General features: G+C 43.0%; 1 protein-coding gene and 1 long non-coding RNA gene across 2 annotated transcripts in view; one reads left to right on the forward strand and one right to left on the reverse strand.

Annotated features, from left to right (window-relative positions):
• LOC147015322 (uncharacterized) overlaps window positions 1-3,653 on the reverse strand; it is a 27,042-nt gene extending 23,389 nt beyond the window's left edge. The window contains exon 1 of the long non-coding RNA XR_015050284.1: window positions 3,457-3,653. This is a non-coding gene — a long non-coding RNA (uncharacterized LOC147015322). The remainder of the gene's footprint in view (window positions 1-3,456) is intronic.
• Window positions 3,654-3,697: 44 nt separating this feature from the next.
• On the forward strand, window positions 3,698-17,486 carry LOC147015323 (ectoderm-neural cortex protein 1-like). Its single transcript, XM_085849970.1, has 4 exons — window positions 3,698-3,890; window positions 9,651-9,862; window positions 11,798-13,399; window positions 16,128-17,486. The coding sequence occupies exons 2-3, from the start codon at window positions 9,656-9,658 to the stop codon at window positions 13,370-13,372; spliced, it is 1,782 nt and encodes a 593-aa protein (XP_085706096.1). The 5' UTR covers window positions 3,698-3,890; window positions 9,651-9,655; the 3' UTR covers window positions 13,373-13,399; window positions 16,128-17,486.
• Window positions 17,487-25,513: the final 8,027 nt, after the last annotated feature.

Genomic DNA, 25,513 nt, shown 5'->3' on the forward strand with positions numbered 1-25,513 from the left:
CACATTCTTATTAGTGGCTTCACTCTTGCGGCATCGAGGAGTCTGTACCTGTACCAATTCCCTTGATTTCTGGAGTCCCCCCCCCCCACCCCGGTAAAAAAAGTCTAGATCTGCCCCTGATAACTATACCATCATGTTATTCCATGAATGAGTGATGCCCTGTGGAAAAGTCAATATTTTCTGTTATTTTAAAGATTTCAATCAAATTGCTGTATTATCTGATGGTTTCTCGAGATCTGAGATCGACATTTATTTATTTTTTGTATTTATTTTTGTATACCTTGTCGAGGCTCATATGAGAGCTAACACACAACGCACAACAATGGGGCATGAGACAAAGGGGCGGGAGTGGGAAGGACAAAACCGTGGGGAACAGAGACGTGAGGAGATCTGTGGAAGGGAGAGGGATGGGGCGGGGAACATGGGGAATACAAGATGGACAGTACAGGGACTTTCAGGAAGGAAAGCAGGGACTTTGAAGGAGGTGGGTTTGGGGTGGATTATCCGGGGTAGAAAAGATCGAGGTTTTGGATGGGGGAAGATAAGAGGTGGTGGTGAACAGATGTTTTGAAGGCCTGGAGGGAAAAATGGGATTGAAGAGAGTGAGGGATTTTATTCCAAAGGCGGGAAAAAAAAGAGGAATGAAAGAGTGAAGAGTATTTGAGTCCAGCTCCAGTTTCATCTATACTGCAGATATCAATGGGGGCAGGTAAAATGGCACACTATAACTTGAGAAAAGGAAGAGGAAGAAAGATGATTGGGGACAGAAAACAGAGTATGAGTGTGGAAGAAGTGGGAGAGCAAATAGTAAAAATAATATTGGGAAGAGATCAGATCGGAGTAAGGGGCTGGCGAAAATGATCAACATTTTCACAGTAGGAGTAGCACTTTTCAAGACCGCCACCTCCACCAAATTAGCACTTTTCAAGATTGCCCCCTCCACCAAATTAGCACTTTTCAAGACCGCCACCTCCACCAAATTAGCACTTTTCAAGATTGCCCCCTCCACCAAATTAGCACTTTTCAAGACCGCCACCTCCACCAAATTAGCACTTTTCAAGATTGCCCCCTCCACCAAATTAGCACTTTTCAAGATTGCCCCCTCCACCAAATTAGCACTTTTCAAGACCGCCGCCTCCACCAAATTAGCACTTTTCAAGACCGCCACCTCCTACAAATTAGCACTTTTTAAGACCGCCCCTCCCCCAAATTAACTCAACTCAAATTAAATCTTAACAAATTAACTCAAATTGGCACTTTTCAAGTTAAAACAAACACGTCGTCTGTTGTCAGACTTTGTGTTATTAGTCCAACAAGTGTTTATTCTGCACCATCACGTTTTTGCATTTTGTTGGCGATATCTTTTTTTTTTTCTCCAACGGACCATATTTCACTTAAATGTCCCAGGCATGCAACACTTTCTGGTTATTTATATATTAATTTGATCTTCCTAGTGAAGAAATTACCAGTGTTTTTTTTAATCAAAAATGGGATAATTAGAGCAATATTTCGATCATTTATTGTGCTTTTCACAACTTGCTATGCCCCGCCCCTAAAAAAAGTTGACTTCAGCGAATCGCAGCGTGACGTCACATACAGAAATTCACACAGAGTGGATTGACTCGAGATCTCTAGAGTCTAGAGTCTACACTAGTCCGATAAATCCGTCGTCCGTCCGACTCGGCCGATAAATCCGTCGTCCGTCCGACCCGGCCGATAAATCCGTCGTCCGTCCGACCAGGCCGATAAATCCGTCGTCCGTCCGACTCGGCTGATAAATCCGTCATCCGTCTGAATAGGCCGATAAATCCGTCGTCCGTCCGACTAGGCCGATAAATCTGACGTGCTGTAGCTTTTATTTATTATTCTCTTTTCTTCATTGTTTTCTACTGGCGCTACAGCCTACATGACGACAGTAGGAATAAAATAAATAAAAATGCAACAGAACGTCAGATTTATCGGACTACTCGAGACAATTGTGTCACAAGGCGTGTTCTGCACACAAGTTTTCATCGTATCCGGACAGCGAGATTGCTTCGGTTTATGCGCGGAGAGATACGGCCGATGACATGCGCCGGCCTTGTTTGTGATTAATTTGCCACAGAGAGACATGTCCGCTGCGCTGTTCACGTCACCTCGCTAAAATATTTCTGATATCGAGCAGTATGCAAGTCAAATTTACATTATTGAATTACGAATAGGATTTAGTCGAACCAGTTGTTATTGCCGAGTCTTCCTTCGATGTCCTCCCGATCATCATGAACTCCGGGAATTTCATCACCAGTTTCCTCTGCTTGTCCTGCTTCGGGCTCGAACTGCTAAGGCCGTATTTCATTTCCAGTTGCCTGAACTTCACCTCCCGCGACTACGTTATCCGACAATTCTCCATCTGATTCAGACCAAAATCCTTCATTTCTCTCACACTCACTGTCGTTACCAGACAAATGAAAGTCCATGTCATCCATTATTCAAAACCAAATGTTCGATTTTTTAAAAGCAGAAATGAACGAAGTGATTGAGTCGAACAATCAAATGTGGAAACACACAGAAAGCCAATAGAATCACGTGGACCACCAACCCGAGTAATTTATGTGCAGCCTTTGTCATCCTGTACGTGACGTCATGTGGGTTACGCCCCTTTCAGGAGAATTTTTAGGGGCGTTCCCAAAGAGGTTGGTTTTTTAAATTTTACATTTTACAGAATGAGTATTGTGAAAAAACATTGTCAGATCTGCAATCACGATGAAAAACTCCTATAGGACATATACATATAAATATATATATATATATATATATATATATATATATATATATATATATATATATATATATATATATATATATATATGAAATTTCAGTACTTTTGCATGTCAGGGGACCTTTAAATGTTTTGAAATTTCAAACCTTTTGTCATCTGTCAGGTCAAATGTCATGAGAGACTCCGAGGACCCATTGAACATTCTACACACGAAGCAATGCGAAAACACACGCGCACATGTACAAGGTCATACGGAGACCCAGGATCGCCCAGGCCGGCCATAAAATCGTGCGGTGCGTCGCACGCCATGACGGTGTAATGCGTGACGGTGATTTCGATGAACTCTGCTTGACACAAGGCCCAACGTCATCGTGATGACGTCGTGCACGTCTGACGTAAGATGAGATGTTCGAGTTTATGTTCTCTATTTTACCGATGTGTGGGGGGTTTTTCTTCGTCGATTGCAGGTTTAAAATCGACATTTTCAAAAAATATTTAAAGTCGTGTCGACTCGTCCGCGAGTAGCAAACCCCCTTTTATACCTTCCTTATCATTGTACGATCGTGAGAATGTCGACAATTTAGGATGGGCCCGAAGATGAGAGAAGGAAACGATTGTTTACGGAACGTTGAAGAGGTGCGGGCCGGAGTGCACGCCACAGAGATAGACGGCCCAAACAGTCAGTCATTGTTGCTCACGAAATTGTCTTGTATGGATCTGGTTCTCCGCAAGAGGGCGCCAACAGACACATTTGTGCGTCTTGGGATGAGAGAAAGCATGAAATGTGGGCGGAGCGTTGGAGAAACCCGGAATGTGGGAGGAGCGTGCGTGAAAGCCTGAAATGTGGGCGGAGCGTGGGAGAAACCCCGAATGTGGGAGGAGCGTGTGTGAAAGCCTGAAATGTGGGCGGAGCTTGGGAGAAACCCCGAATGTGGGCGGAGCATTACGAGGCAGAAACGCCCCCGATACGAGGCGTGGACGGAAACGAGCCGATCGTAAAATACGCAACTCAGGGGAATCCACCGACTCTCGGCGTCTTGTTCAGGGGGTGGAGGGAAAGCCCGGCGAGCTGCGTTTGACTGCAGCGCCGAGGTTTGGCTGCTTTCTCTAACGCCAACAAACGCCGTGTGAGGTGAGGAGCCGGCCATCTTTGTGCTGTTCTCGGCGTGTCTTGCTTGTCAAGGTGTAAAGCCCGCGGCCGGTGAAGCCGGGGTTACCGTGTTGTCTGTACAGTTCATGCAATCGTCGAGAGACCATTGGTTGTGAAGCCATCAGATGTGATCTTCCTTGTGTTCCTCTTTGTACAAGTGATGGACGTTTCGATTTTGGGTTTTTATATTTGATCCGGACATGTCACCATTTTTAACATACACCGACAGTTCGTTCATTGACATCCATGAGACACTCGTCCTTGCAGACAGAGGACATGGCTATAGCAGTCCAGATGGTGTCCCCGCTCGGACGTGAACGCGACTCGAGGTTCAGGTCGTGGACAAACGGCACCCGGTGGCGGCTCAGGACGTCACATCCAATGTGGATAATTAAATTGTCGGTGGAGCTCGGTGCAGTGTCCAAGCAGAGTGGAGTCGGCTTCGTTGGCCACTTGTGTACCGTGGATGACGTGTTATGGACACACACACACACACACACACACACAGACAGAGAGACACACATAGACAGACAGAGATACAGACACACGCACACACACACACACACACACACACACACACACACACACACACACACACACACACATAGACAGACAGAGATACAGACACACGCACACACAGAGACAGAGACACATAGACAGACAGAGACACACACATAGACAGACAGAGACACACACACACATAGACAGAGACAGACAGAGACACACACACACAGACAGACAGAGAGACACACACACATAGACAGACAGAGATACAGACACACACACAGACAGAGACACACAGAGACACACACATAGACAGACAGAGACACACACACATAGACAGACAGAGACAGACAGAGACACACAGACAGACAGAGACACACACAGACAGACAGAGACACACAGACAGACAGAGAGACACAGACAGACAGACAGACACAGACACACAGACACAGACACACAGACAGACAGAGACACACACACAGAGACAGACACACCCACAGACACACAGAGACACACACACAGAGACACACACACAGGCAGAGAGACACACACACATAGACAGACAGAGGTACAGACACACATAGACAGACAGAGACACATAGACAGACAGACACATACACATAGACAGACAGAGACACATACACATAGACAGACAGAGATACACACACATAGACAGACAGAGACACACACATAGACAGACAGAGACACACACACAGACAGACAGAGACACAGACAGACAGAGACACACACACACAGACAGACAGACAGACAGACACAGACACACAGACACAGACAGACAGACAGAGACACACACAGAGACAGACACACAGAGACAGACACACAGAGACAGACACACACACACTGTCTATCTGAATGACAGATACACAGCATCATTAACGTATCATCCCATCCTCGTCCTCGGTAGTCTGCTTGCTGGGTTTGCTAAATGTATATTGTGAAGAATGAAGAACCGGTCGATGTGCGTTGGCAGACAGGTTTAACAATGGATTAAATCAAGCGAACGTCGATCAAGGTATGTTAAACCAACGTGGGAAGTAACTTGCTCGGTAAGCGTACCGACCTCAATCAGCGTCCCGTGTACATTCCCTCTGTTGCTGAACGTTGGGTTCGTGGGTGCCACTCTGTCGGGCGTATTGATGATGAAATAACTTTATACATTAAAAAATAAATATATAATTCTGTAATATTGCAAACGTAAACTACAACTGACGTGCCTTGGATGTTCAGATATGGTTGACATTATTCCGGGTGATCAATAGTATATGTTTGTATATTTATATTTATATTTATATTATTTATTTATTTTTGACACACCAATGATTTATTTACTTTAAGCAGGTGAGTAGATCCGGAGAAAGCAGAGAAGTTTCTCCGTTGATCAGAGTGAAGGGTATGAGGATATGTGTGTCTCTTTAAAGAGTGTGGTTGAATTATTAATTATTGTTTGGCTCATCCTTGCAGTCCGCCTGTCAGAGTTCAGCCATATTTACGTGACGTCTCATTTTGCCATTTGAGTTCACCATCCGGTACCTGACCACCTGTAGCAATTTTAACTTGCTATTTGAGGGCTTGACGTGAGCCAATGCTTCTCCGGGTCATTGCGTATGTCGCGTCATTATTTTATTATTCCTCTTTCTCATGTTTGGGTTTCATGAGCCTTCAGAGATACAAGCTTGCCAATCAGGAGTGTTCAACCATTCTGAAAAGAGTAAGCCAAATGAGCAGCACTCAACCTTTTCTACCACCTGGCCTTCTACCAAGTATAAAATTGACAGAAGCTAAAGCATCACACATGCAAGATAGAAGGATCGACCTTGAAGATGTGGCATTTCGCACGTGGACTACAATTGGCAAGTCATCTATGACTAAAAAGAGGTGTGTGTGTGTGTGTGTGTGTGTGTGTGTGTGTGTGTGTTTGTGTGTGTCGCAACAAAAATTGGTGTCTGTTTAATATTAAAGGTGCTTGTTTTAAAATCCCTTTCTCTGTTATTGAAGAAGAATTGGGAATGGGAGCTTCATGTACCAGTTCAAACAGTAATCTTTTTTTTTTTTTTTTTATTCTTCGACGGCAGAAACCCTTGAGAATGAGAAGAGCACACAAATGACAACAACAACAACAACAACAACTCCGTGTTATAGAAGATCCATTTTACGTCCTGATTGAGACTCATTGATAGACTCGTCATATGTTTGTGAAGTCCAACATGCTGCCTTTTGATCAAACGAAGCGAAGGATTGGCACGCCGAGTAGCATGACGAAGCAACAAACAAATGGGTTCATGTTCCCTCCGAAAATCCCACTTTAACGTGTGAGAGGCACCACTTTGTCGATGAAACAAAATGACCTTTCACGGTCGCAAGACCTCAACCCGACCTGACGAACAGGATGGCCCAAGGTCTGTTCGATTTGAAGGATAATCACGAGGCAACAAATTGTAATTCATTCCGTCTGTCCATTATTGCATTCCCATCCTAACCCAGAGCTCATGTCTGTTGTTTTGTTTGGAACCCAGTTTCAAATCTCGTGTCCACCATTGTTTTGGCCATTGTCTACATTTAGTGTTGTAATTGATGTACAAGACAGATATGAGAGGACATGATGTACGAGGTATGGGTGAGCTCCACCACAATCCTAAGATGTTGAGACGTGCTTCAGACCCATTCAAAATGGTCGGTTTTGTTTCCACGCTGATCGTGTTATTATAGAAGCGGCCATTCTGTCGTGGGATAACGTGCATCCTTTGAGGAGGCAAACTCACGTTCGAGGTGTCATGCCGAGTCTGGGAGGTCATCAGTTCTGAACCTGACCGAGTCGGGGCAAAGACTTTTGAAATGGTACGTGCTGCATCCTTGTTTGATGCTCATCATTTAAAAAGGATAGAGCGCGGACAAACAGACACAGCTTGGCAACCATTGCGCAGGCTTGATGCGACCACAAAAGGCCTCATGGCCTCCTCCTTTGAAGTTCCTTGTACGGGAACTTGTATTTAATATATATATATATATATACTGGCAGAATACCCACCCGACCAGCGATCTTGTTCCAAGCGTGCAGCACGTTCTTCTGACGCCACGTAGTTATTTGGGTGGTGTATAGGTAACAGACCGCTGCCTCGATTGCTCCCGAAAACCAAAACACCTCGGGTTACGTATATGAAAGCCAAAACCTGTGTACTACTTCTGTGCATGTATAATACATCACGAACAATGAACATATATATATATATAACGCGGATAATTTGTTTGTTTGTTTTTTTAACTTGATGGAATCAAAACTTTCACACAAGCACAACTACACGGTGCCCTCATTAATCTCTGAAAGTTTCAGCTTTCTCTGTCAAATCCTCTCGGAGGAGTAGATGATACATACAACACTCATACACCATAGCTCCATTAAATATAAACATTAGTATTATCTCATGCTGCCTTTCAAAGGCATCAGATCACTGTGTACCTGCAGCCTGGCCAAATTCCAAAATTCCTGCCCTCATCTCCTGCCATGCATCGGTAATGATTCAACCAGCGGGATGAATTTGTAATTCTACCCCGGTCAAACTCGCCTCCGATGGAATTAAATGCCATCGATGATGCGTCCTTCATTTAACGGTTAAATTCTGCAATGGCTCGATTTGAAAGTTTTGTTTTTTTATTAATTTATTTATTTGGGGTACCTTAGCCTCTTCGTTGTTCAAAGTCAATGAAAGATTAAAAGCATGATTGCAACCTATTGATATGGTATGTATACAAAGACGTGTGAGCGTGGAGCTTGCTTTACCAACTTTCCCCCAACAAAAGTTTGAAAATGACGAAAAACTATACAAGCCTTTTCGTGACACCTGTTGATGAACCAAGCAATATTGTTACGGATTTGGAAACCTTGTGCACACAAACAGCCAGAGTCCCTAAGCTTAGATATTTCGATAAGTATGTGTACAGTTAGAATCCATCCCCTTCTGTCTAATGGGAATTACATGTGTGCGCTACGAGTTATTTTATAGTCAGGTTTATTACATCCTCATCATCATCAACAACAACAACAACGACACCACCCTCACTCGACCCAGTCGCCATTACGCACATGTTTGGGACCACGGACGTGAGCGGAGGTTTCGTCACCTCAGGGCTGGCTCCGCCTTATCCAGATGGAGTGTTCGGCCCGACCAATGAAGGGCCGCCACGAGTCGCCTGACAATCGACCGTCCAATCAGGAGGCGAGTGGCGAGGAAAAGAAACCCCTCCCACCTCAAGAAGAGTTGAGTGGTGGTCAGGACGAATGTGTTCTGCAGGATCGTGGTTCGAGCGGTCTGCGGTCCTTTGCGGTGGCTCACCGTGGTGGTGGTGACCGAACAGTGTGGTGGTGCTCGATTAGCCAGGGTCGTGGGCTGTGGACTTCGGGTCGTGGGTTCGAGTCCCACCGTGGTGGTTCGGGTCGGTGTGACCGCACGAGGAAGGACAGGTGCCCCGGCCCGGCTCTACCGACTGGGGACCCACGGGTCCAGTTTCTTTTGGGTGTGTGTGTGTGTGCGTGCGTGCGTGCGTGTGCGTGTGCGTGTCGGTGGGTAGAAATTGTGTAAGTGCTTTCCTTTGCTTGTACATTGCCTGCCTTTTATTTGTGATAACTCTGCTCTGTGTCTCCCTCCCCGATTAATTACCGCTATAAATAAACCCCTGTTAAATGTACCAGCTCGTTTTCTGTGCTTTCCTCCATTGGCCTTGCATGGTACGTGTTGAGAATTAGTAAGGCCGTTCGTGCCGTAAATTGTTCATTTGGTCCGGCGCGGCTTTGGTAACTGCCGCTCGGTTACGCCGGATCCGAGTCGGTGATAGCGACTCGATCCTGACAAAGTCGGTCGAGGGTGTGGTTTTCCCCGGGAGATGGACGACGTGGGTATTTAGGTATATTGAAATTAGGCAATTAACCCTACCCCACGTCGTCGAAATATTGGCGACCACGGTCCGCTAAGGGACCCGTGAACTCTCGGACTTATCCGAGAGTCACGACCTAAATTCCGGGTGTTCGGTGGGATACGACTCCACTGCTCCACCTAGCGGTCGTTTATCGCCACCAAACCCCGGCCCACAACAATATGTACTGCAGTCATTTGAAATCTATCTCACGTTGAGGTCTTTGCAAAAAATACATTGAGTGTATTTTATAATATGGGAGAGAGAGAATTGAAGGAATTTTACAGATTTCTCTTTTATTCCCGCCCTCAGCTGTCATGCCGTGTGAAATGGACAGCAGGAAGAGCGAGTCCCAAGAGGGTCCAGAGGCCCTGTTTTATCAGGTCAGGCACCCTGAGGCAGTACTGGCACAGTTGAACAGCCTCCGCCATGATGGACAGCTTACCGATGTGGTACTCCTGGCAGGCGGTGCTCCCTTCCCCTGCCATCGAGCTGTCCTTGCTGCCTGCAGCTCATACTTCCAGGTACAAACTGAATGTATTTCGAAATTTTCCTTTCCTTCTGCCTGTGTTGTCATCGTCGTCGTCGTCTCCTTCCTCCATTCTCTCAACGCGCTTATCGAGGAGTGTGTTACTTGCACGATTATGCTTTGAAAGCCACAAACATTCGTTTACAACCATTAATATCTAAGGAACAGTCATGAGACTGGGCTGAACGGATGGCTTTACAGGTACATACCTGGGTTTAAGATGTTTAGCCTGGGTTTAAATCCCGACCGAGATATAAACTGTCATCCCGGCGTTTCACAGGCAGGGTTGTGTGTGTGTGTGTGTGTGTGTCGTCCCTTTGATGGATGTTAAACAGGCGTCCTGTCGGCCAGAATTATTTGGTGGACGTTAAAGACCCCATGGTGTTTTTCACGAAGAGTAGTCGAGCTATCGCCGGCACCATGGCCAAATTACAAATTTCTGCCCGAACCTGCCGAGGGCATTGCATCAACGACACAGCTGTGCCCTCAGCCAATGATGCTACCCCGCAGCCTTGTGTCCCCCTTGCAATGGGAGAGTAGAGTAGAGTAGAGGGTAGATTACCCTGCATACCACAATGCGTATGCAAAATTTGGTGGAGATTGGGCCCAGATAAATTCCTTATTTAATACAGTAGGACACGTGTGGCGTCCTGGGTTGCCATGTAGTGCTATGAAAGAGTGCGCCTGCAAAGCAAACGAGCTTATCCCACATCCGTGAGCCAAATTGGGTTAAGTGCACCAAAGAGCCTTTCGAGGGAGGGTCAGTCCATCTTTTGTGCCAAATGCTGGTTCTGAACAAAGTGTTTGTAGCTGACGCAGATCCTTGCTTATTAGACGACGTATGGGAACCTGCACTTTGGATCCCCCTTTTATCTCAGAAATTGTTTCTTGCGAGGTATAAATAACCCTCGTTTGTTTTTCATGATCTTGTAATCGTAGTTTGGGGTTGACGTTATGAATATTGTAACCAGATAGTTGGTCAGGTTAGTTGACTTCAAATGCAACTTAAATTTTAATTTTTTAATTTTTTACTGTTTGGCCTAAATGTACCGTTATGATTTCAGCGATACTTCTGCAAAATATAAGCTATATGCGAGTATGAATTGTCCTTGGTGTTTGAATAACTCAGAAATGGTTGCTTTCTCCACTCCCTCCCCACCCATCCAAATCGGCTTTTGACCTAAAGCAAACAAACAAACCAAAAAGGACAAGATGACCCTTTTCTTTGTACAAAATTGTTTTGCTGAACGTTTTTCAGTGTAAGAGCAGAAACCAAAAATGGTGGCAAGCAAGCATGAGGTCTGAAATATGGCGAATAGCTTTCCACCATCGAACCTTTGCGAACATTTGCCATGTGTGGAGAAATGGTTGAAAATGGTCCGATGTGCACGTACTTTACCGTGTTGCATGGTTGCTATTCCCCCCCTCCCCCCACCCTTCTTCTTCTTCTTCTTCTTCTTTCGGCTGCTCCCGTTAGGGGTCGCCACAGCGGATCATCCGTATGATCCGCATCGTGATTTGGCACATGTTTTACGCCGGATGCCCTTCCTGACGCAACCCTGGTCGCCTCTTACAACACAGGGATATGGAACACCTATTTTAACCAGGGTATACACCGGCCCAGTACACTGGTACTCATTTCGCCGACCTCGGAAGGATGACAGGCTGAGTCAACCCCCTGGTGCATTAATTCAGTGGCCCAACGGGGCTTGAACTCAGGACCTTTTGGATCCCAAGCCGCTGCCCTAACCACTGCGCCAACACCAGGCTCCCCCCCCCTCCCCCCACCCCCGTGATATAAATGCATGCACATGTATTATTGAACTGGTGTTGCTCAACTGGTTTATTTATTTATTATTTTTTGAAGTACAAAGTTGTACGTCAGTAATGGGTGAAGAAAAAAATAATAAAGCTTCCATTTTTCTTGCAGGCCATGTTTGGTGGAGGTCTGCGGGAGAGTCACGAGACCGAAGTGAACTTCCACGACAGTGTGGCTCCCGAGGCCTTGGGCTTGCTGCTCGACTATGCTTACACATCGCGCATTTCCCTCGGTGAAGAAGGGGCAGCTGAGGCGCTGCTCCAGGCTGCCGACATGCTCCAATTCCCGGAAGTACGAGATGCTTGTGCAGCCTTCCTGGAGCGTCATTTGCGGTCTGACAACTGCCTTTCAGCCTTCCAATTGGCTGATGCACATGGTTGCAGCCAGCTCCGAGAACAGGCCTTTCTCTCCTGCCTTGATAATTTTGTTTCTTTGGCCTCATCCTCTGAGCTTGTCATGCTGCCTGGTGGGCTGCTCAAAGAGCTCGTAGCAAGCGATGATCTGAATGCTCCTGACGAGAGGATAGTTATTCAAGCATGCCTTGACTGGGCAAGGTATGACTTAAAGTCCAGACACGGTTATCTTGCTGCCCTCTTAGAGCACGTGAGGTTTGTGCTGCTGCCATCGTCCTACTTCAAAGAGTACATGCTTACCGAGCGACTTGTGATGGAGCATGAAGCGAGCAGCGCTTTAGTGAAAATAGCATTTGAATTTAAGCAGCAATTGCATTGCTCCAAAACGGCAGTGAATTTGACCATGAACCCTCTGGCTCGACCACGGCGTTCTGGACACTCGTTGCTGGTTTTTGGTGGTAGGAGTTTCACGAGTGATGGGGTTTTTTTGGTGGATGTAGCTTCCCGCAGCATAGTTCCACGTGCTGAGCTCCCTAGTCCACGCAAAGAATTTAGTGCTTGTGCTTTAGGGTCACGTGTTTATGTTACTGGTGGCCGTGGCTCTGAGAAGAGCGTTTCCAAGGACACGTGGGTATATGATGCAGCAGCAGACATTTGGAGCCGTGCCGCCTCTATGCTGGTGGCTCGTTTTGCGCATGGATCTGCAGAGTTGTCTGGTTGCCTCTATGTGGTTGGTGGGCATACCGCTGGAATAGGCCCCAGCCCAGCCTCACCATCAGCTGCGCTCAAACAAGTGGAACGTTATGAACCGAAAACAAACACTTGGCACATGGTAGCATCTCTACATGAGGGTGTGAGCAACGCAGCAGCAGTAAGCGCCCGGGGGAACCTCTTTGTTTTTGGTGGTACAGGAGGCGTGAGCCGTGGTCGACCACCGTGCGTCCAATGCTACCGGCCCACCGAGAACTGCTGGGATATTGTTGCTTCGTGTCCCCAGCCGTGGAGGCACACTGCAGCCTGTCCACTGGGAGACCATGTATTTGTGCTGGGTGGTGACACGGAGTGTGCGGCAACAGCTGCATACCGGTTTAGTACAGTGACATTACAGTGGTCACGAGTAGGGTCTGATGGTCTATCCGCACGACACCTCAGCTGCCACGCCGTGGCATGTGGCAGGTGTCTTTTTGTGGTGGGTGGATACTCAGGTGCACAGCGTGGCAAAATGCTCGATACATATGATCCAGCAACAGATACTTGGGAAAATGTGGCAAGCATTCCATACGCACTCATTCCAACAGCCTTTGTCAGTGTCTGGAAAAGCCCTCCACCCTAACAAAAGCCCTACATCGCCACTGCATCGGTAAGGCACCTTGTCGTTTTTTTTTAGAGCTACCTTCGTTTTGTTTTCAAAACTTTTTTTTTTTAGAATCCTTGTAATTTTCAGAAGAAAAATTGAGATGTTAACCAAATTGTTCTTTTTCTTGTTGCTTACATAGTTGGTGTTGAATACATCCCTTTTCCCTTTCTACTCCCACCCTCTTTTGTGTTTTAATTCCACTCTTTCCACATGTTCCACCCTCCCCCTTTTCCTATGTCCTGCTCTTTTTCATCATTACTCCTCTTCACAGTTGGAACGAGAATGGCACTCGGTCGAGCACATACCTCCACCAAGCTGATGAGATTACGTTTTGTATCCCACTGATAGGCCGGATCTGGATTCGGGCCTGCACTAAAATTTAATCAGCTTGTTCTTGTCACCCAACCAACTCGTACACCAAGTTTCGTCCAAATCAGTCCACAACCTTTTGAGATATCCTGCTATATGGCGTTTTGGGCCGTGTACCTCAATGGTGAAGAATGACTTTAAAAATTATCGGATTCGTATCTTCATCAAAACCGAATCGATTCGTCCTTGTCACACACCCAATCTGTCCACCAAGTTTCATCCGAATCCGTCCGCAGTCGATTGAGATATCATGATTCATGTCATTTTTGGCCCTATCTCTCAATGGAGAAAAATCACTTGAAAATGATCTGATCCGGATTCGTATCTTCATCAAAATTGATTAATCTCGTCCATGTCACATACCCAAGCTCTTCACAAAATTTAATCTGAATCTGTCCACAACTTTTTTGAGATATTTTGTTCACAAACAAACACACAGACAGGGGTGAAAAACATAACTTCCACCCACCTCCGGTGGCAGAGGTAGTTATCCGAAGTATAAGTATATTGGTTCGTCGATTTTGTTATTCTGTCTGTCTGTGTGTTTGTTGCCGACAGGTCACAATTTTAAACCGATCTTCACCACATGGTAGAGTTTGTCATAAGGAAGAAGTCTATTGTTTTTGAGGTCAAACGGTCAAAAGGTCAACATAGGCCCAAGGTCAACAACGAAGGTGGTATTTCTGAAATCCTCAATTTTCATCTGATTGACTTGAAATTTGAAGAGGATTTATATTTCAGGTCACTGAATTTAACGAGCCAATTATATTTGAGGTCAATATGGACCAAAAGGTCAACATAGGCCCAAGGTCAACAACCTAGGTTGTATTTCTAAAATCCTCAATTTTCATCCGATTGACTTGAATTTTGAAGTTGAGTTGCGTATTTGGTCATTGTATTCAACCAACAATTATTTTTGATGTCCAATTTGTTTGATGGATTTTGCAAGCGTCGTGCTCTGCATGACGTCTTGTTAATTGCCAGAATCCTTCGGATTTCGGCAATTATGTTGGTCGGTTATGTGTGTCATTCTGTGTGTTTGTCTCTGTCTGTCTGTTTGTTTGTGTTTTTGTCTGTTTACCCTGTAGCAGCCACACCATTTCAGCAATCATGACCAAACTGGGTACAGACGTCGGCCATGGTCCAACTTAGACACTTGTTTTTGGTGAGTCTCGGTCAAAGGTCAAGGTCAGGGTCATCGAAAAACCGAAATTCTTATTTTCGCAATAACATCCGCTAAAATGGTCGGATCGACTTCAAACCAAATCCAAAATGTGCATCTTCCAATACTGCATCCAACCATATGTCTCATTGGGGTGTCACACCAACACCCTTCTTAGCGGTCGGGGGTCGAATGTCAGGGGGGGTCGGGTCAAAACTTTCAAATTGCGATAAAAACGCCATTTCAAGTCCGATTGACTTCCAAGTTATGATCATGACCAAACTACATGCTATAACTCATTAAACAGTAGCAATATCGACTTATAAGAACCAAATTGATTTCCAGGTTTTTGTTTTTTTTCAGAGATCATGGAGATATGACAAAGTTATTCTGGCAATTCCTTGCTCAACGAGCAATTTCATTCTTGTTTGTTTGTGTACAGGATATCTCAAAAAGTTGTGCACGGATTCGGATGAAACCTGGTGGACAGGTTGGGTGTGTGACAAAGACGAACTGATTAGATTTTGGCGAAGATCCGGATCCGGATCTGATAATTTTTTAAGTGATTCTTCACCATTGAGAGATCGGGCCAAAAACGATATATAGCACAATATCTCAAAAAGTTGCGGACGGGTTCGGATGAAACTTGGTGGACTTGTGGATTTCTTCCTTGTGTGACAAGGAAGAATTGATTCATTTGGTGAGGATCCGGATACGGATCTAAGTTGTTTTTTTTTTATTATTATTTTTTTTTTTTAAGTGATTCTTCACCATTGAGAGATGGGGTTAAACCGAGATATAGCACGATGTCTCAAAAAGTTGTGGACGGATTCAGACGAAAGTTGGTGGGCAGGTTGGGTGTGTTACCACGACAAATTGATTCAATTTTGGTGAAGATCCGAATGCAGATCCGACTACTAGAATTTTTAAAATGATTCTTCACCATTGAGAGATAGTGCTCAAAAACGATATAGTATGATATTTCAAAAATGTATTTGGCCCGATATGTGCTCGTGGATCAAGCTTCACAGGGCGGTGGTATGCGCTCCACTGAGTGCCCTTCCAGTTTAATCGTTGTGATTATTAGGCAGAGGTTTGTGGTTTGTGGATTGTTTTTTTGTCACCAACATGCATTTTCACCTTCACGTCGTAGTGTGATTGCACTTTGTCCTGACTGTGTGCTGTATTGTGTCGTTGCAGTTCTTATAGAAGGTGCTTTTTGGTGTTGGAATCTGTGATTTCCATCCTGGAAGAAGTTACTATTTGTATTCACGTGGAAGGTGGAAGACTTGAATAAAGCGGGTGGACATCATTTAAAAACCCGACGACTCAAACTTGTCTGTACGCAGCCACAGCCCGCAGTCCACACAACCAAGTTCTGAGCATTCCTCCACTGCGCTACTTTATGGGCACTGTTTTCACCAGCTTGTGCACAAATGTTTCCTGGACAGAGTACAGACAACGTAATGGATAAATTCTCTTCAACGGACTAAATGCATTGAAGAATGACATCTGGCTTTTGGGCCTGCATCATTAGTGAAGACTCGAGAGAATTACCAAATGATGGTTGAATTCCTTAGCTCAGGTTTAAATGAAGACTTATTACCTTTTTTTTTTTGCTTGCATAGTTATTGTCTATGTAATATGTTGTTTTATCGACATATGTAACAAAAAGCACTTTTTTTTTCATTTTGTTTTGTATGGAATGCTTTGTTAAATGAAAATGTCTGCTCGGTTTCTTCCTTGCGTGCAAATACGCTGACAGCGGGCACACTGACCTCTTGGTAAAGAAATGCGATTGGCCTCCTTGAGGCTGAAGATTTAAAAAATCTGGCTCAAGGCAGCAGGAGGATTTTAATTATCAGCCTCTATAGTCAAATGTCGTGTTGGGTTACCACGTTATCCAATTTGTCGGTTAAAAAGGAACTGGATCAGCATTAACCTTCAGGGAGGGTGTCGAGGGGGTGAGGGGTAACCTTCCCTGCCCTACCCTGGTTTGTGTGGTGCCACTCCGCATTCTGTGTTTGACTCTTACATGTCCTTTGGGCAATACGTAATGGGCACAAAATGCTATCGATAAAAAGGTTGTGCCCCCAACCCCACCTCTTCCCCCTTCTCGTAAATGATGAGAAATTTGTTTAATGAAAAAAAACCAAATTCTCACTTTTATGTCATTGGTGCAATCTCAAATGTGAATGTTTGTTGGTTTTCTGTGTTAAGCTTTGTTTGTTTTTGAATTATTTCTTTTTGAATCGTTTTACCTTGTTTAAAACCAAAATGATGTCTTACTTTGCACAGTGGAAATTTGCCAGGTTGGCTGAAGCGCACTAACGTGCAGAACCAAAGTGTAGATACCATTCTTAAAAATAAAATATTTTCTTCATTGTTTCTTTTTTTTTTTGTATCGAATATTGCCATTTGTTTGAGATAGCTTTTCATGTACTTGGCATTTTTGTTTTCTTTTTGCAGCTGTATTTACTTGTATACGCTGTCTTTTAAATTATTTCTGCTGCACTAAAGATTGATTACACCCAACTTCCAATAAATTATTAAACTTTTCATCAAGCGTACTTGTAAATTATCTTTTCGTGGAATATTTTTTGTGTGTGACATAGCCACATCATGTGGATATTATCACTGTCAGATGCATTTATTAAAATGAAAATGTTTAAATAGTTGTAAAACATCAGTATTTAATTCCTGATTATTCCAATATTGCGTTGTCTTGGTGACGCATCAAACAAGATGCCATTTATATATTTGTTCTCATCAGAGTTTTAGCCTTGTGTTGCTTAGCGGTTAGGGTCCTGAGTTTGAGTCCCGTTTCCACTGAATTAATACCAGGTGGGGTTGACTCAGTCTGTCATCCTTCCGAGGTCAGCAAAATGAGTACCAGTGTACTGGTAAAAGGGACACTGCATCAGCGGCAAAGCCACGCCCCGAACCAATGATGCAACCAGCAGCCATCAGGCAACACTCGAAAGAAAGATCAGAGTTTTGGAAAGTGAGATACCTTGATTTCTGGAAGGGATGTTCATGCAACGTCTGAGAAGCAAAGCAGCCAAACCGATGTTACAAATTTTGAGGGGAAAAGTCAATAAATCGGTCACGTTCCGGTTCGAGTGAGTCTGCTTGCCCTTGCACACTGTAAGAATTGCGTACTTCTTCATAAAAGCACCAAATTTGACACATGCTCAGTAATGTTTATATATATATATATATATATATATATATCAGACTATGGAGACATGTTGAAAATTTATCCTGGGTGGCCATTTTCCAACATTGCTAGTAAACATATGAAGTGAGTAGTTTGGCCTGGAGGTTTTTTCCTGCACCACCGAAGGTAGATGGAGGTTATGTTTTCACCCGTGTCTGTCTCTGAAAAGGATATCTCAAAAAGTTGTGAACGGATTCGGACAAAACTTGGTGGGCAGGTTGGGTGTGTGACAAGGACGAATTGATTCAATTTTGCTGAAGATCCGGGTACTATGAGTATTTTTTTTAAAGTAATTCTTCACCATTGACAGATAGGGCCAAAAACGATATATAACATGATATTTCAAAAAGTTATTGATGGATGACTTGGTTGGGTGACAAGAACAAGCCGATTTCGATTTTGGTTCAGGTCCGGATCCAGATACGTCCTGTCGGTAGAATACAAAATGTAAATTAATCAACCTGGTCTACCGGTCTACCGAGTAGACTAGTGGTCTACCGAGTGCCAATTCTAGTTTTTCTTGGCGTCTGTAGATATATGTTTTCATGTGTCGGGAAATTCATAAACTTATATAGGCAGTGACATTTAGACGAGTGGCAGTACTATTACAGTTTCTGACGGAGAAAAGGTTTTCTTCCGCAGACAGGATTCCATTGTGTGGATCTGTTATTCCCCAGATGTCAAAGTAATCAGCCCTCAGGGCAGGCAGGGAGCACATTACATAATTTGGACTGCTTACCTGACAATTTGACCTGCCCTGGACATTTTGGCATAGCTTTGTTTCCATGTTATGTCTGCTTTTTTGAGGCATCTAGTCTTCTGAACATTGTTTCTACCTTGTGGCTTGGTGTGATTTCCATTTCAAAGGTATGATCGATGTCTGATACATATTATGTAGTTTCTGCCACTCCTTTGTTCCTCTCGTTAATCAGTTGGTGGATCAACACCTTTAGTGCGTTTTCATTGATATCACTGGTGGAGTGGTCTGCACGTTATGTTGGTTTGCCATGAAAGTGAATTTCACATTTCATTGTGCATTTATATGCCAGTTTGTATTTGTCACTGCTTTCATTAAGTAATTTTCGTTACAATTGGGACAACTACATGATTGTACATGATGTGTTTATGTTTGTATATACATATAATGGATAATATGACTGCTTATCTGACTTCTTGGAAAGTGGATTACTTTTTTCTTTTTAAGGCTCTTCTGGCTAAACAGTTGTATCGGCTCCACATATTAGGCATGAGCTTTACAGAGCTGCAGCACTCAACATCTCCATATGATAGGATTGTACTGCAGCAAATACAGGGAAGAGAAGTTAATTCTCAGTTTTATAGACCAGCCCACCCTGGAGAGGGAACATCCACAGACACGTGTTTCGGGCTTGTTGGACCTCACCTGATGAGGGAGGCCTTTTTTTATCTACAAAAACAAAAAGTTAAAAAAACAAAGCATTGAAACAGCTTGGAATGTGAACTTCGACCCCACAGCCAAAACGAGACCGTCTCATGAGCATAGTCAATCAAACACACACATCACAACCTCAAAGACCCAGAACGCATGGCCATACAATTAAACTATTCCTTCATAGGAGTAAGTCCCCATCCTTATAAAGGATGCCTTTTTTGTATATAAAAAGGTAAAACAAAAAAAACCCCAAACATTTAAACAGAACTTGGGATTTGTACTTTAACCTCATGGCCAAAGTACACAGTCCAAGACAGTCCCATGAGCATACACTTGCACAGCAGCCCGAAAGCTGAACTACATGGTCAATCAAACAAACACATCACTATATCGAAGGCCCAGAATGTAGGGCCATACAATTGAACTACTACTCCGTAGAAATAGGCCCCCATTACAACATGGAGCAGAAGCACCTCCCCAGAGTGAACTCATCAAACCCGACAATATATTAAGTCGAGATCAGACTCCATTTCTGTAGTGGGCACCAGGAAGCAAAGCAATACCTTCCATTATGATTGACTGGAACCTCTGCATTATTTGGCAGTTTTAAGAATGAGCCTCTGAATTGTCCAAATAAATCAAAAATAAAAGATTTCAGAAGTCAACACGACTTTGAAGTAAATCTGGCCAGATTTAATGATGTGGGAAAGCTCACGTTTCGACTGGACAAGCTTTATGAAGGCGAAAGTGTTGATTCTGCAACGACTGCATAAAATCCCTTTTGGCATAAAACCTGTAGTTTTCGCTTCAACAACAAGATTATACAGAGTTGGAAGCAGTACCAGGGGAGAGTTAACCATATGAGGTAGCAGAGATACTCCAAAGGAAAATGGCTGCCTATTTTAAACTTGAGAACTATTTTAAACATCATGATATAAACATTTATCAACTGTTAAAACGTTAGTTTAGCCATTGAAATGACCCACAGAACTAATCTACAGGCAAAAATATTTTCTTTACCCTGTTTGGTGACCATCTTGGAAACTGGCCACCCATGAAAAATTCTCAACATGCCTCAATATCTAGCATCATTTGATATACGTTCGTGAACACGTGTAGGGAAAATTGGCGCTTTTATGAAAAAAAAATTGCACAACGGTTACGCCATGGCACCTCACTGTTCCCGTTAAAGACCAAATTAACAAAAATTAGGACTTTTGTGACTGAAAATCAGCACTTCAAACATTTTGTTCATAAATTAATACAAAAGGACTGTTGTGACTCCGGAAGATTGTTCCAAACTCGGTTTATCCCCGGACGTGTGATATCGCTTTATTTATTTTTCAGGATCTGGTGTTTCTCATTTTTTAAATTCAGCTGAATGGCAAATCTTCTTCTACCGGATGATGAATAGGACCTTGAATATCTCTCCCAGACATGGCAAAATTACTTGATGCAATCCATAAATTTTTGAGGATTTGGAGGAAAAGGACGATAATGTTTGGGCAGGGTTACTTGCATGTAAGGGGTGGGTAATCTCTAAGCCCGCCAAATATGGATACATAATCAATAGATGGGTCCAAGTTTTGTGCTTGGAGCAGACGTGCACACTCATACACTCGTATTGAGCTGAAATACAGTTTCTAAAAACGAAAGAAAGTGTCCACTTTGGGATGATAATGCAACATTTACACTTTACCTGATGTTGCATAGCATGGTTGTCGGATAATGAATGTAAGGCTAAAAATGTGGATAATTTGGTTGACGAAAGACGACTTGAATTTTGGCATTTAGGTACGGTCACACGCTCGAAAACGTCTCTACCCTGCACGCAAAAGTGAGTTTAAGCAATTGGATCACTCTGGCTGTCGAAAGATGTCATTTGATGAGCGAAGAACGATGTAATTAAGCCTCCCCTAAAGAAGAGAGGGGAGGTTTGTTTATAGCTGTTGCATGGTTTGTTTCGACAATTAGTGCAACCAATTGTTAATGGTATCACAGAATTTCTTAGACCCCGAGGAGTGCTAAACCACCAATTAAAAGAAAAAAATTCTTCTTTTACCACTTGCACTCCCAACCCTCCAAATTTCCGAGCCTTTATCATCTCGGAGCCAGGTGGGACTTTCACAATGAAATTTTGCATCAATGTGAATAGAAAGTATGTGGGGTTGACGTGTTTTTATCTTGACCTAATTTAAGGTCATGACCTAATTATAAACATTTTAAACGTTTTTCACCATAACTTGACGAAGGTTTGTCTGATCAGACCAAAATTGCCAACTCAAGATAGCCTAGAGCGAGTCATATTTACACTTAATTTACATCATACCCCTCCGGGTTAAAGGTCAAGGTCAAATGGCAGTCTGGAAAAAAAAAATTTTAAATGCTTTTTATGGTCATCGCTCAATTTTGCCAATGCAGAATTTGAAACTGCTTGGCCTTCCAATATGTTCTTGGATCATAATAGTGTACCTGCACTGAAGTTGTGCACCTGATATTTGATTAGTGACCTTCACCTATTTTCAGAATGTAAACTAATTAACAAAAACACCTTTATGATCATAACTCGAATAATTTTCCACCAATTTTCATAATATTCAGCTTTATGGATAGACGGGTATAAATTCCCATCAAAAATGATTGGTTGGAGTTATCTTATTAAACTGGAAGATATGATGTTTCGTAGCAAGAAGCGTTATTTTAAAACACGACATGTACAAATGTGAGCCTGTTTTCTTAATCTTCAGGGACATTTCGTTTTGACATTACACCCTCATGAGCATGCCAAAGTCTAAAGCCTCGGCCTAGCATCAGGTGTGCTGATATCTTCTTTATTTATTAGACATCCTATGGACGTAAATGAACACTCATTTTACTCTGCATATGTTACACATCATGTGCCGTGAATTTCACTTCCCTGTGCTTTGTATTTATTTTATTTTTTAAAACGCTTCTGTACACCGCCGTTGAGGCTCCGTTTGCAAGTCACCGCCTACAGTTCCAATAGAAGAACCATAATTACTCTTTTTTTTTTTTCTTTTTTCTGAAAAATGTTTTTCAAGTTTTTTAATCCTCAAAATACACCGTGAACACACAGTCGTGTCAAAAGGTTGGCCTTTAAAAGCCTACTGAAATTGTCTTTATGAAGGGAGACAGACAAATACACAAATACAGATGCAATGTTTTTTATATCATTACTTGGCAAATAAAGTTTTTTTGTGAAGTACGTTGGTTTGTAGCGTTTGTCTGTTTGTCTGTCTGTCTGTCTGTCTGTTTGTCACACGATTTTTGGCCACACTTTTCAAGCAATCGTTCTGAAATGTTTTGTCTGAAGTTGAACTGCCAAGGACATCAACGCATAATTTTGTGGAACGTCTGAATCCGGACACTACAATTTTTAAATGATTCTTCACCATTGAAAAAAATCGGGCCAAAAACGATATATAGCACAATATCTCAAAAGGTTGTGGATGGATTTGGACAAAACCTAGTGGACAGATTGGATGCGTGACTAGGATGAATCGATTCGATTTTCATTAAGATCCGAATCCGGATACGGATCCGACAATTTTTCAAGTGATTCTTCACCATTGAGAGATGCGACCAAAAACAATGTGGAGCACGAAATCTCAAAAAGTTGTGGATGAGTTGGTTAGGTAACAAGAACAAACCAATTCGATTTTGGTTAAGGTCCAGATTCAGATCCGACCTATCAATGAGATACAAAATGTGAAGTGCTCAGCCTTGTGGATGTAAGCGCTCCACCGAGTTTCACTCTACGAGTGATTTTTCATGCACAGAGAGTAGTGAAATTTTCTTTTTTTTTACTCTTTCTGCCTGTCGGGAAGTGAAACAAAGTTGAAAATCATTCCAAACGGGAAACTTAGTTTCTAAGGATGTCATAAAGGACACAAACACCAGGCACAAATAACTAATATAACGTCTTAAATAAAGTGGTGTAAAAAACGCTGCATCAATGGTAAACTTCCGAAAAAAGTTTTTTCTACAACCTTCAAAATCTTTATTTTATTTCAATTTAATTATATACTTCAACACTAGAACACAAATCGCTTTTATTGGCATTTTCAAAAATACATTTAGCAGTATTTGGACTCAATATTATGGCATTTTTCGTCATCTCGACCAATCAAAATTGACGCTCATAGATTCTGTCCATGTCCTTATTTCCCAAGACAGCATGGGGTAAGGTGCTCTATGAACTCTAGTTGTTTTTTTTTTCTTCTTCTTCTCATCTGTATTTCTTTCTTCTCAGATGCTGGAAGGAATGTTATAAACTATTCCCCTCCTCCCCCCTCCAACTACCACTCCCCACATGCGCCCATCCCCTCTCCTGTACACAATGTTCTCTTGAAGCAAATTGTGTTTTCACAAAAAAGATGAAAACATTTTAAATACCAGAGTTCAAATACACCGATTTAAACTTTGAAATTGACTGTTGCATGTAATTTGTTAATAAAGATCACAACCTTGCAAAACCAACCACGTTTTTGTGATTCATACTAAAGTGATTGTGCCGATGTGTATTTAAGCCTGTGTGTTTCATGTAAATGTGACATCTAACCCAACTTTAGCTGTATTCCAGTGGACTGTAATGAGTATACCCAAGGTGAGGCTTTGCAGGTAACTGTGTGGAGGCCACCATGTCTTGTCTGTAATAATTGGTCAAAAAGTGAGAACGCAGTCACGTGTGGTGAGGTGCAGGAGGGAACTCTTTAAACTATGGCCTCTCAGTTGTTCGGTACAGTATACAAAGTACTTTCCTGTTCTTCCAGCCTACTTGATTAGGAAGGGACCCATTTATCTTGCTTTTGGATACAGATCAAACAGAGCCTTGTCATACATACCAGAAATTGTTTAATGCTTCAGGCTATAAACCTAAAAAAAGCACAAGTATAGTTTATAATTACTCCCTGCAGATGAATGGGCAAACCAAGTACAACAAGAGTGAGAATTGATTTGTACTACATGTCCCCCACCGATGTGATATTTTCTAAGTCCAAAAAGGGAATAACTGTGGGTAATTGAAGAAACGCCCTTAAACTCGAACAAAGCCATGTACCAAGTTTCAGTTGAATACATTAAAGGGTATGGGAGGGGGAAGTCTGGAACACCACAGGTGAGATGGATGGACGGGCAGAGAGCAAACCCATAATCCCCTCCGGTGAAACCGGTGGAGGACTAATAATAGCAACGTGTTGAGTGCTTGGAACAAAGCAAGTTGAGATGAATATTTTGCAACACATTATATTTATTTTAGTTCTCAATATCAAGGTGTTCTGATTTATGCACATTCTGAAATTTTAACTCGTTTGATCAAACTGCTTTGACAATATGTAAATCAGGTTTATACAGTACATCGTTCATGGATACAGTGTTTATTCTTTGCTATCATGTGAGTTACCTACCTTATGAAATGGTGACAGCGCAAGTTTCCAGTGCGATTGCCTCATAAAATTATTACTACATAAAAGTACCCTGATGTCGCCATGTTATATTTGTCCTACGCGTAACGTATGTGCAGATTCCTTGAACTTAAGGTAGAAAATGGAAAAAAAAAAAGTCACTAAACAGGAGGGTTAAAATTGGCCATTGCCAAAGGTGTAATCAAGCATTGGCACACAACTTGAATTTCTACAAAAGTATGTCCTGGCCCAAATCCAAATGTTGGCAAAGCATGCCTTCTGCACTTCTGTTAAGTTAACCTCACAATGTATTGTCCATGATGTGCAAACAGGAACTCACATGTGCACATCCAAAGCCTGCAATAACAATAGATGAAATTGAAAACGTTGATTGAGGTTTGCTAACTACCATAGGCCAAAGGAAGCAAGGAGAAGCTGACGTTTCAGCCATGAACCATCGCTGAAATCAAAGAGCCAAGGAAGGGTTTATGTCCGAAACGGCAGCTTCTCCTTGCTGCTCCCCGTGATGTTC

Source organism: Eptatretus burgeri, chromosome 12, assembly GCF_056783735.1.
Source record: "Eptatretus burgeri isolate ZD-2024b chromosome 12, Ebu_testis_v1, whole genome shotgun sequence".
NCBI classification, from domain to species: Eukaryota; Metazoa; Chordata; class Myxini; order Myxiniformes; family Myxinidae; genus Eptatretus; species Eptatretus burgeri.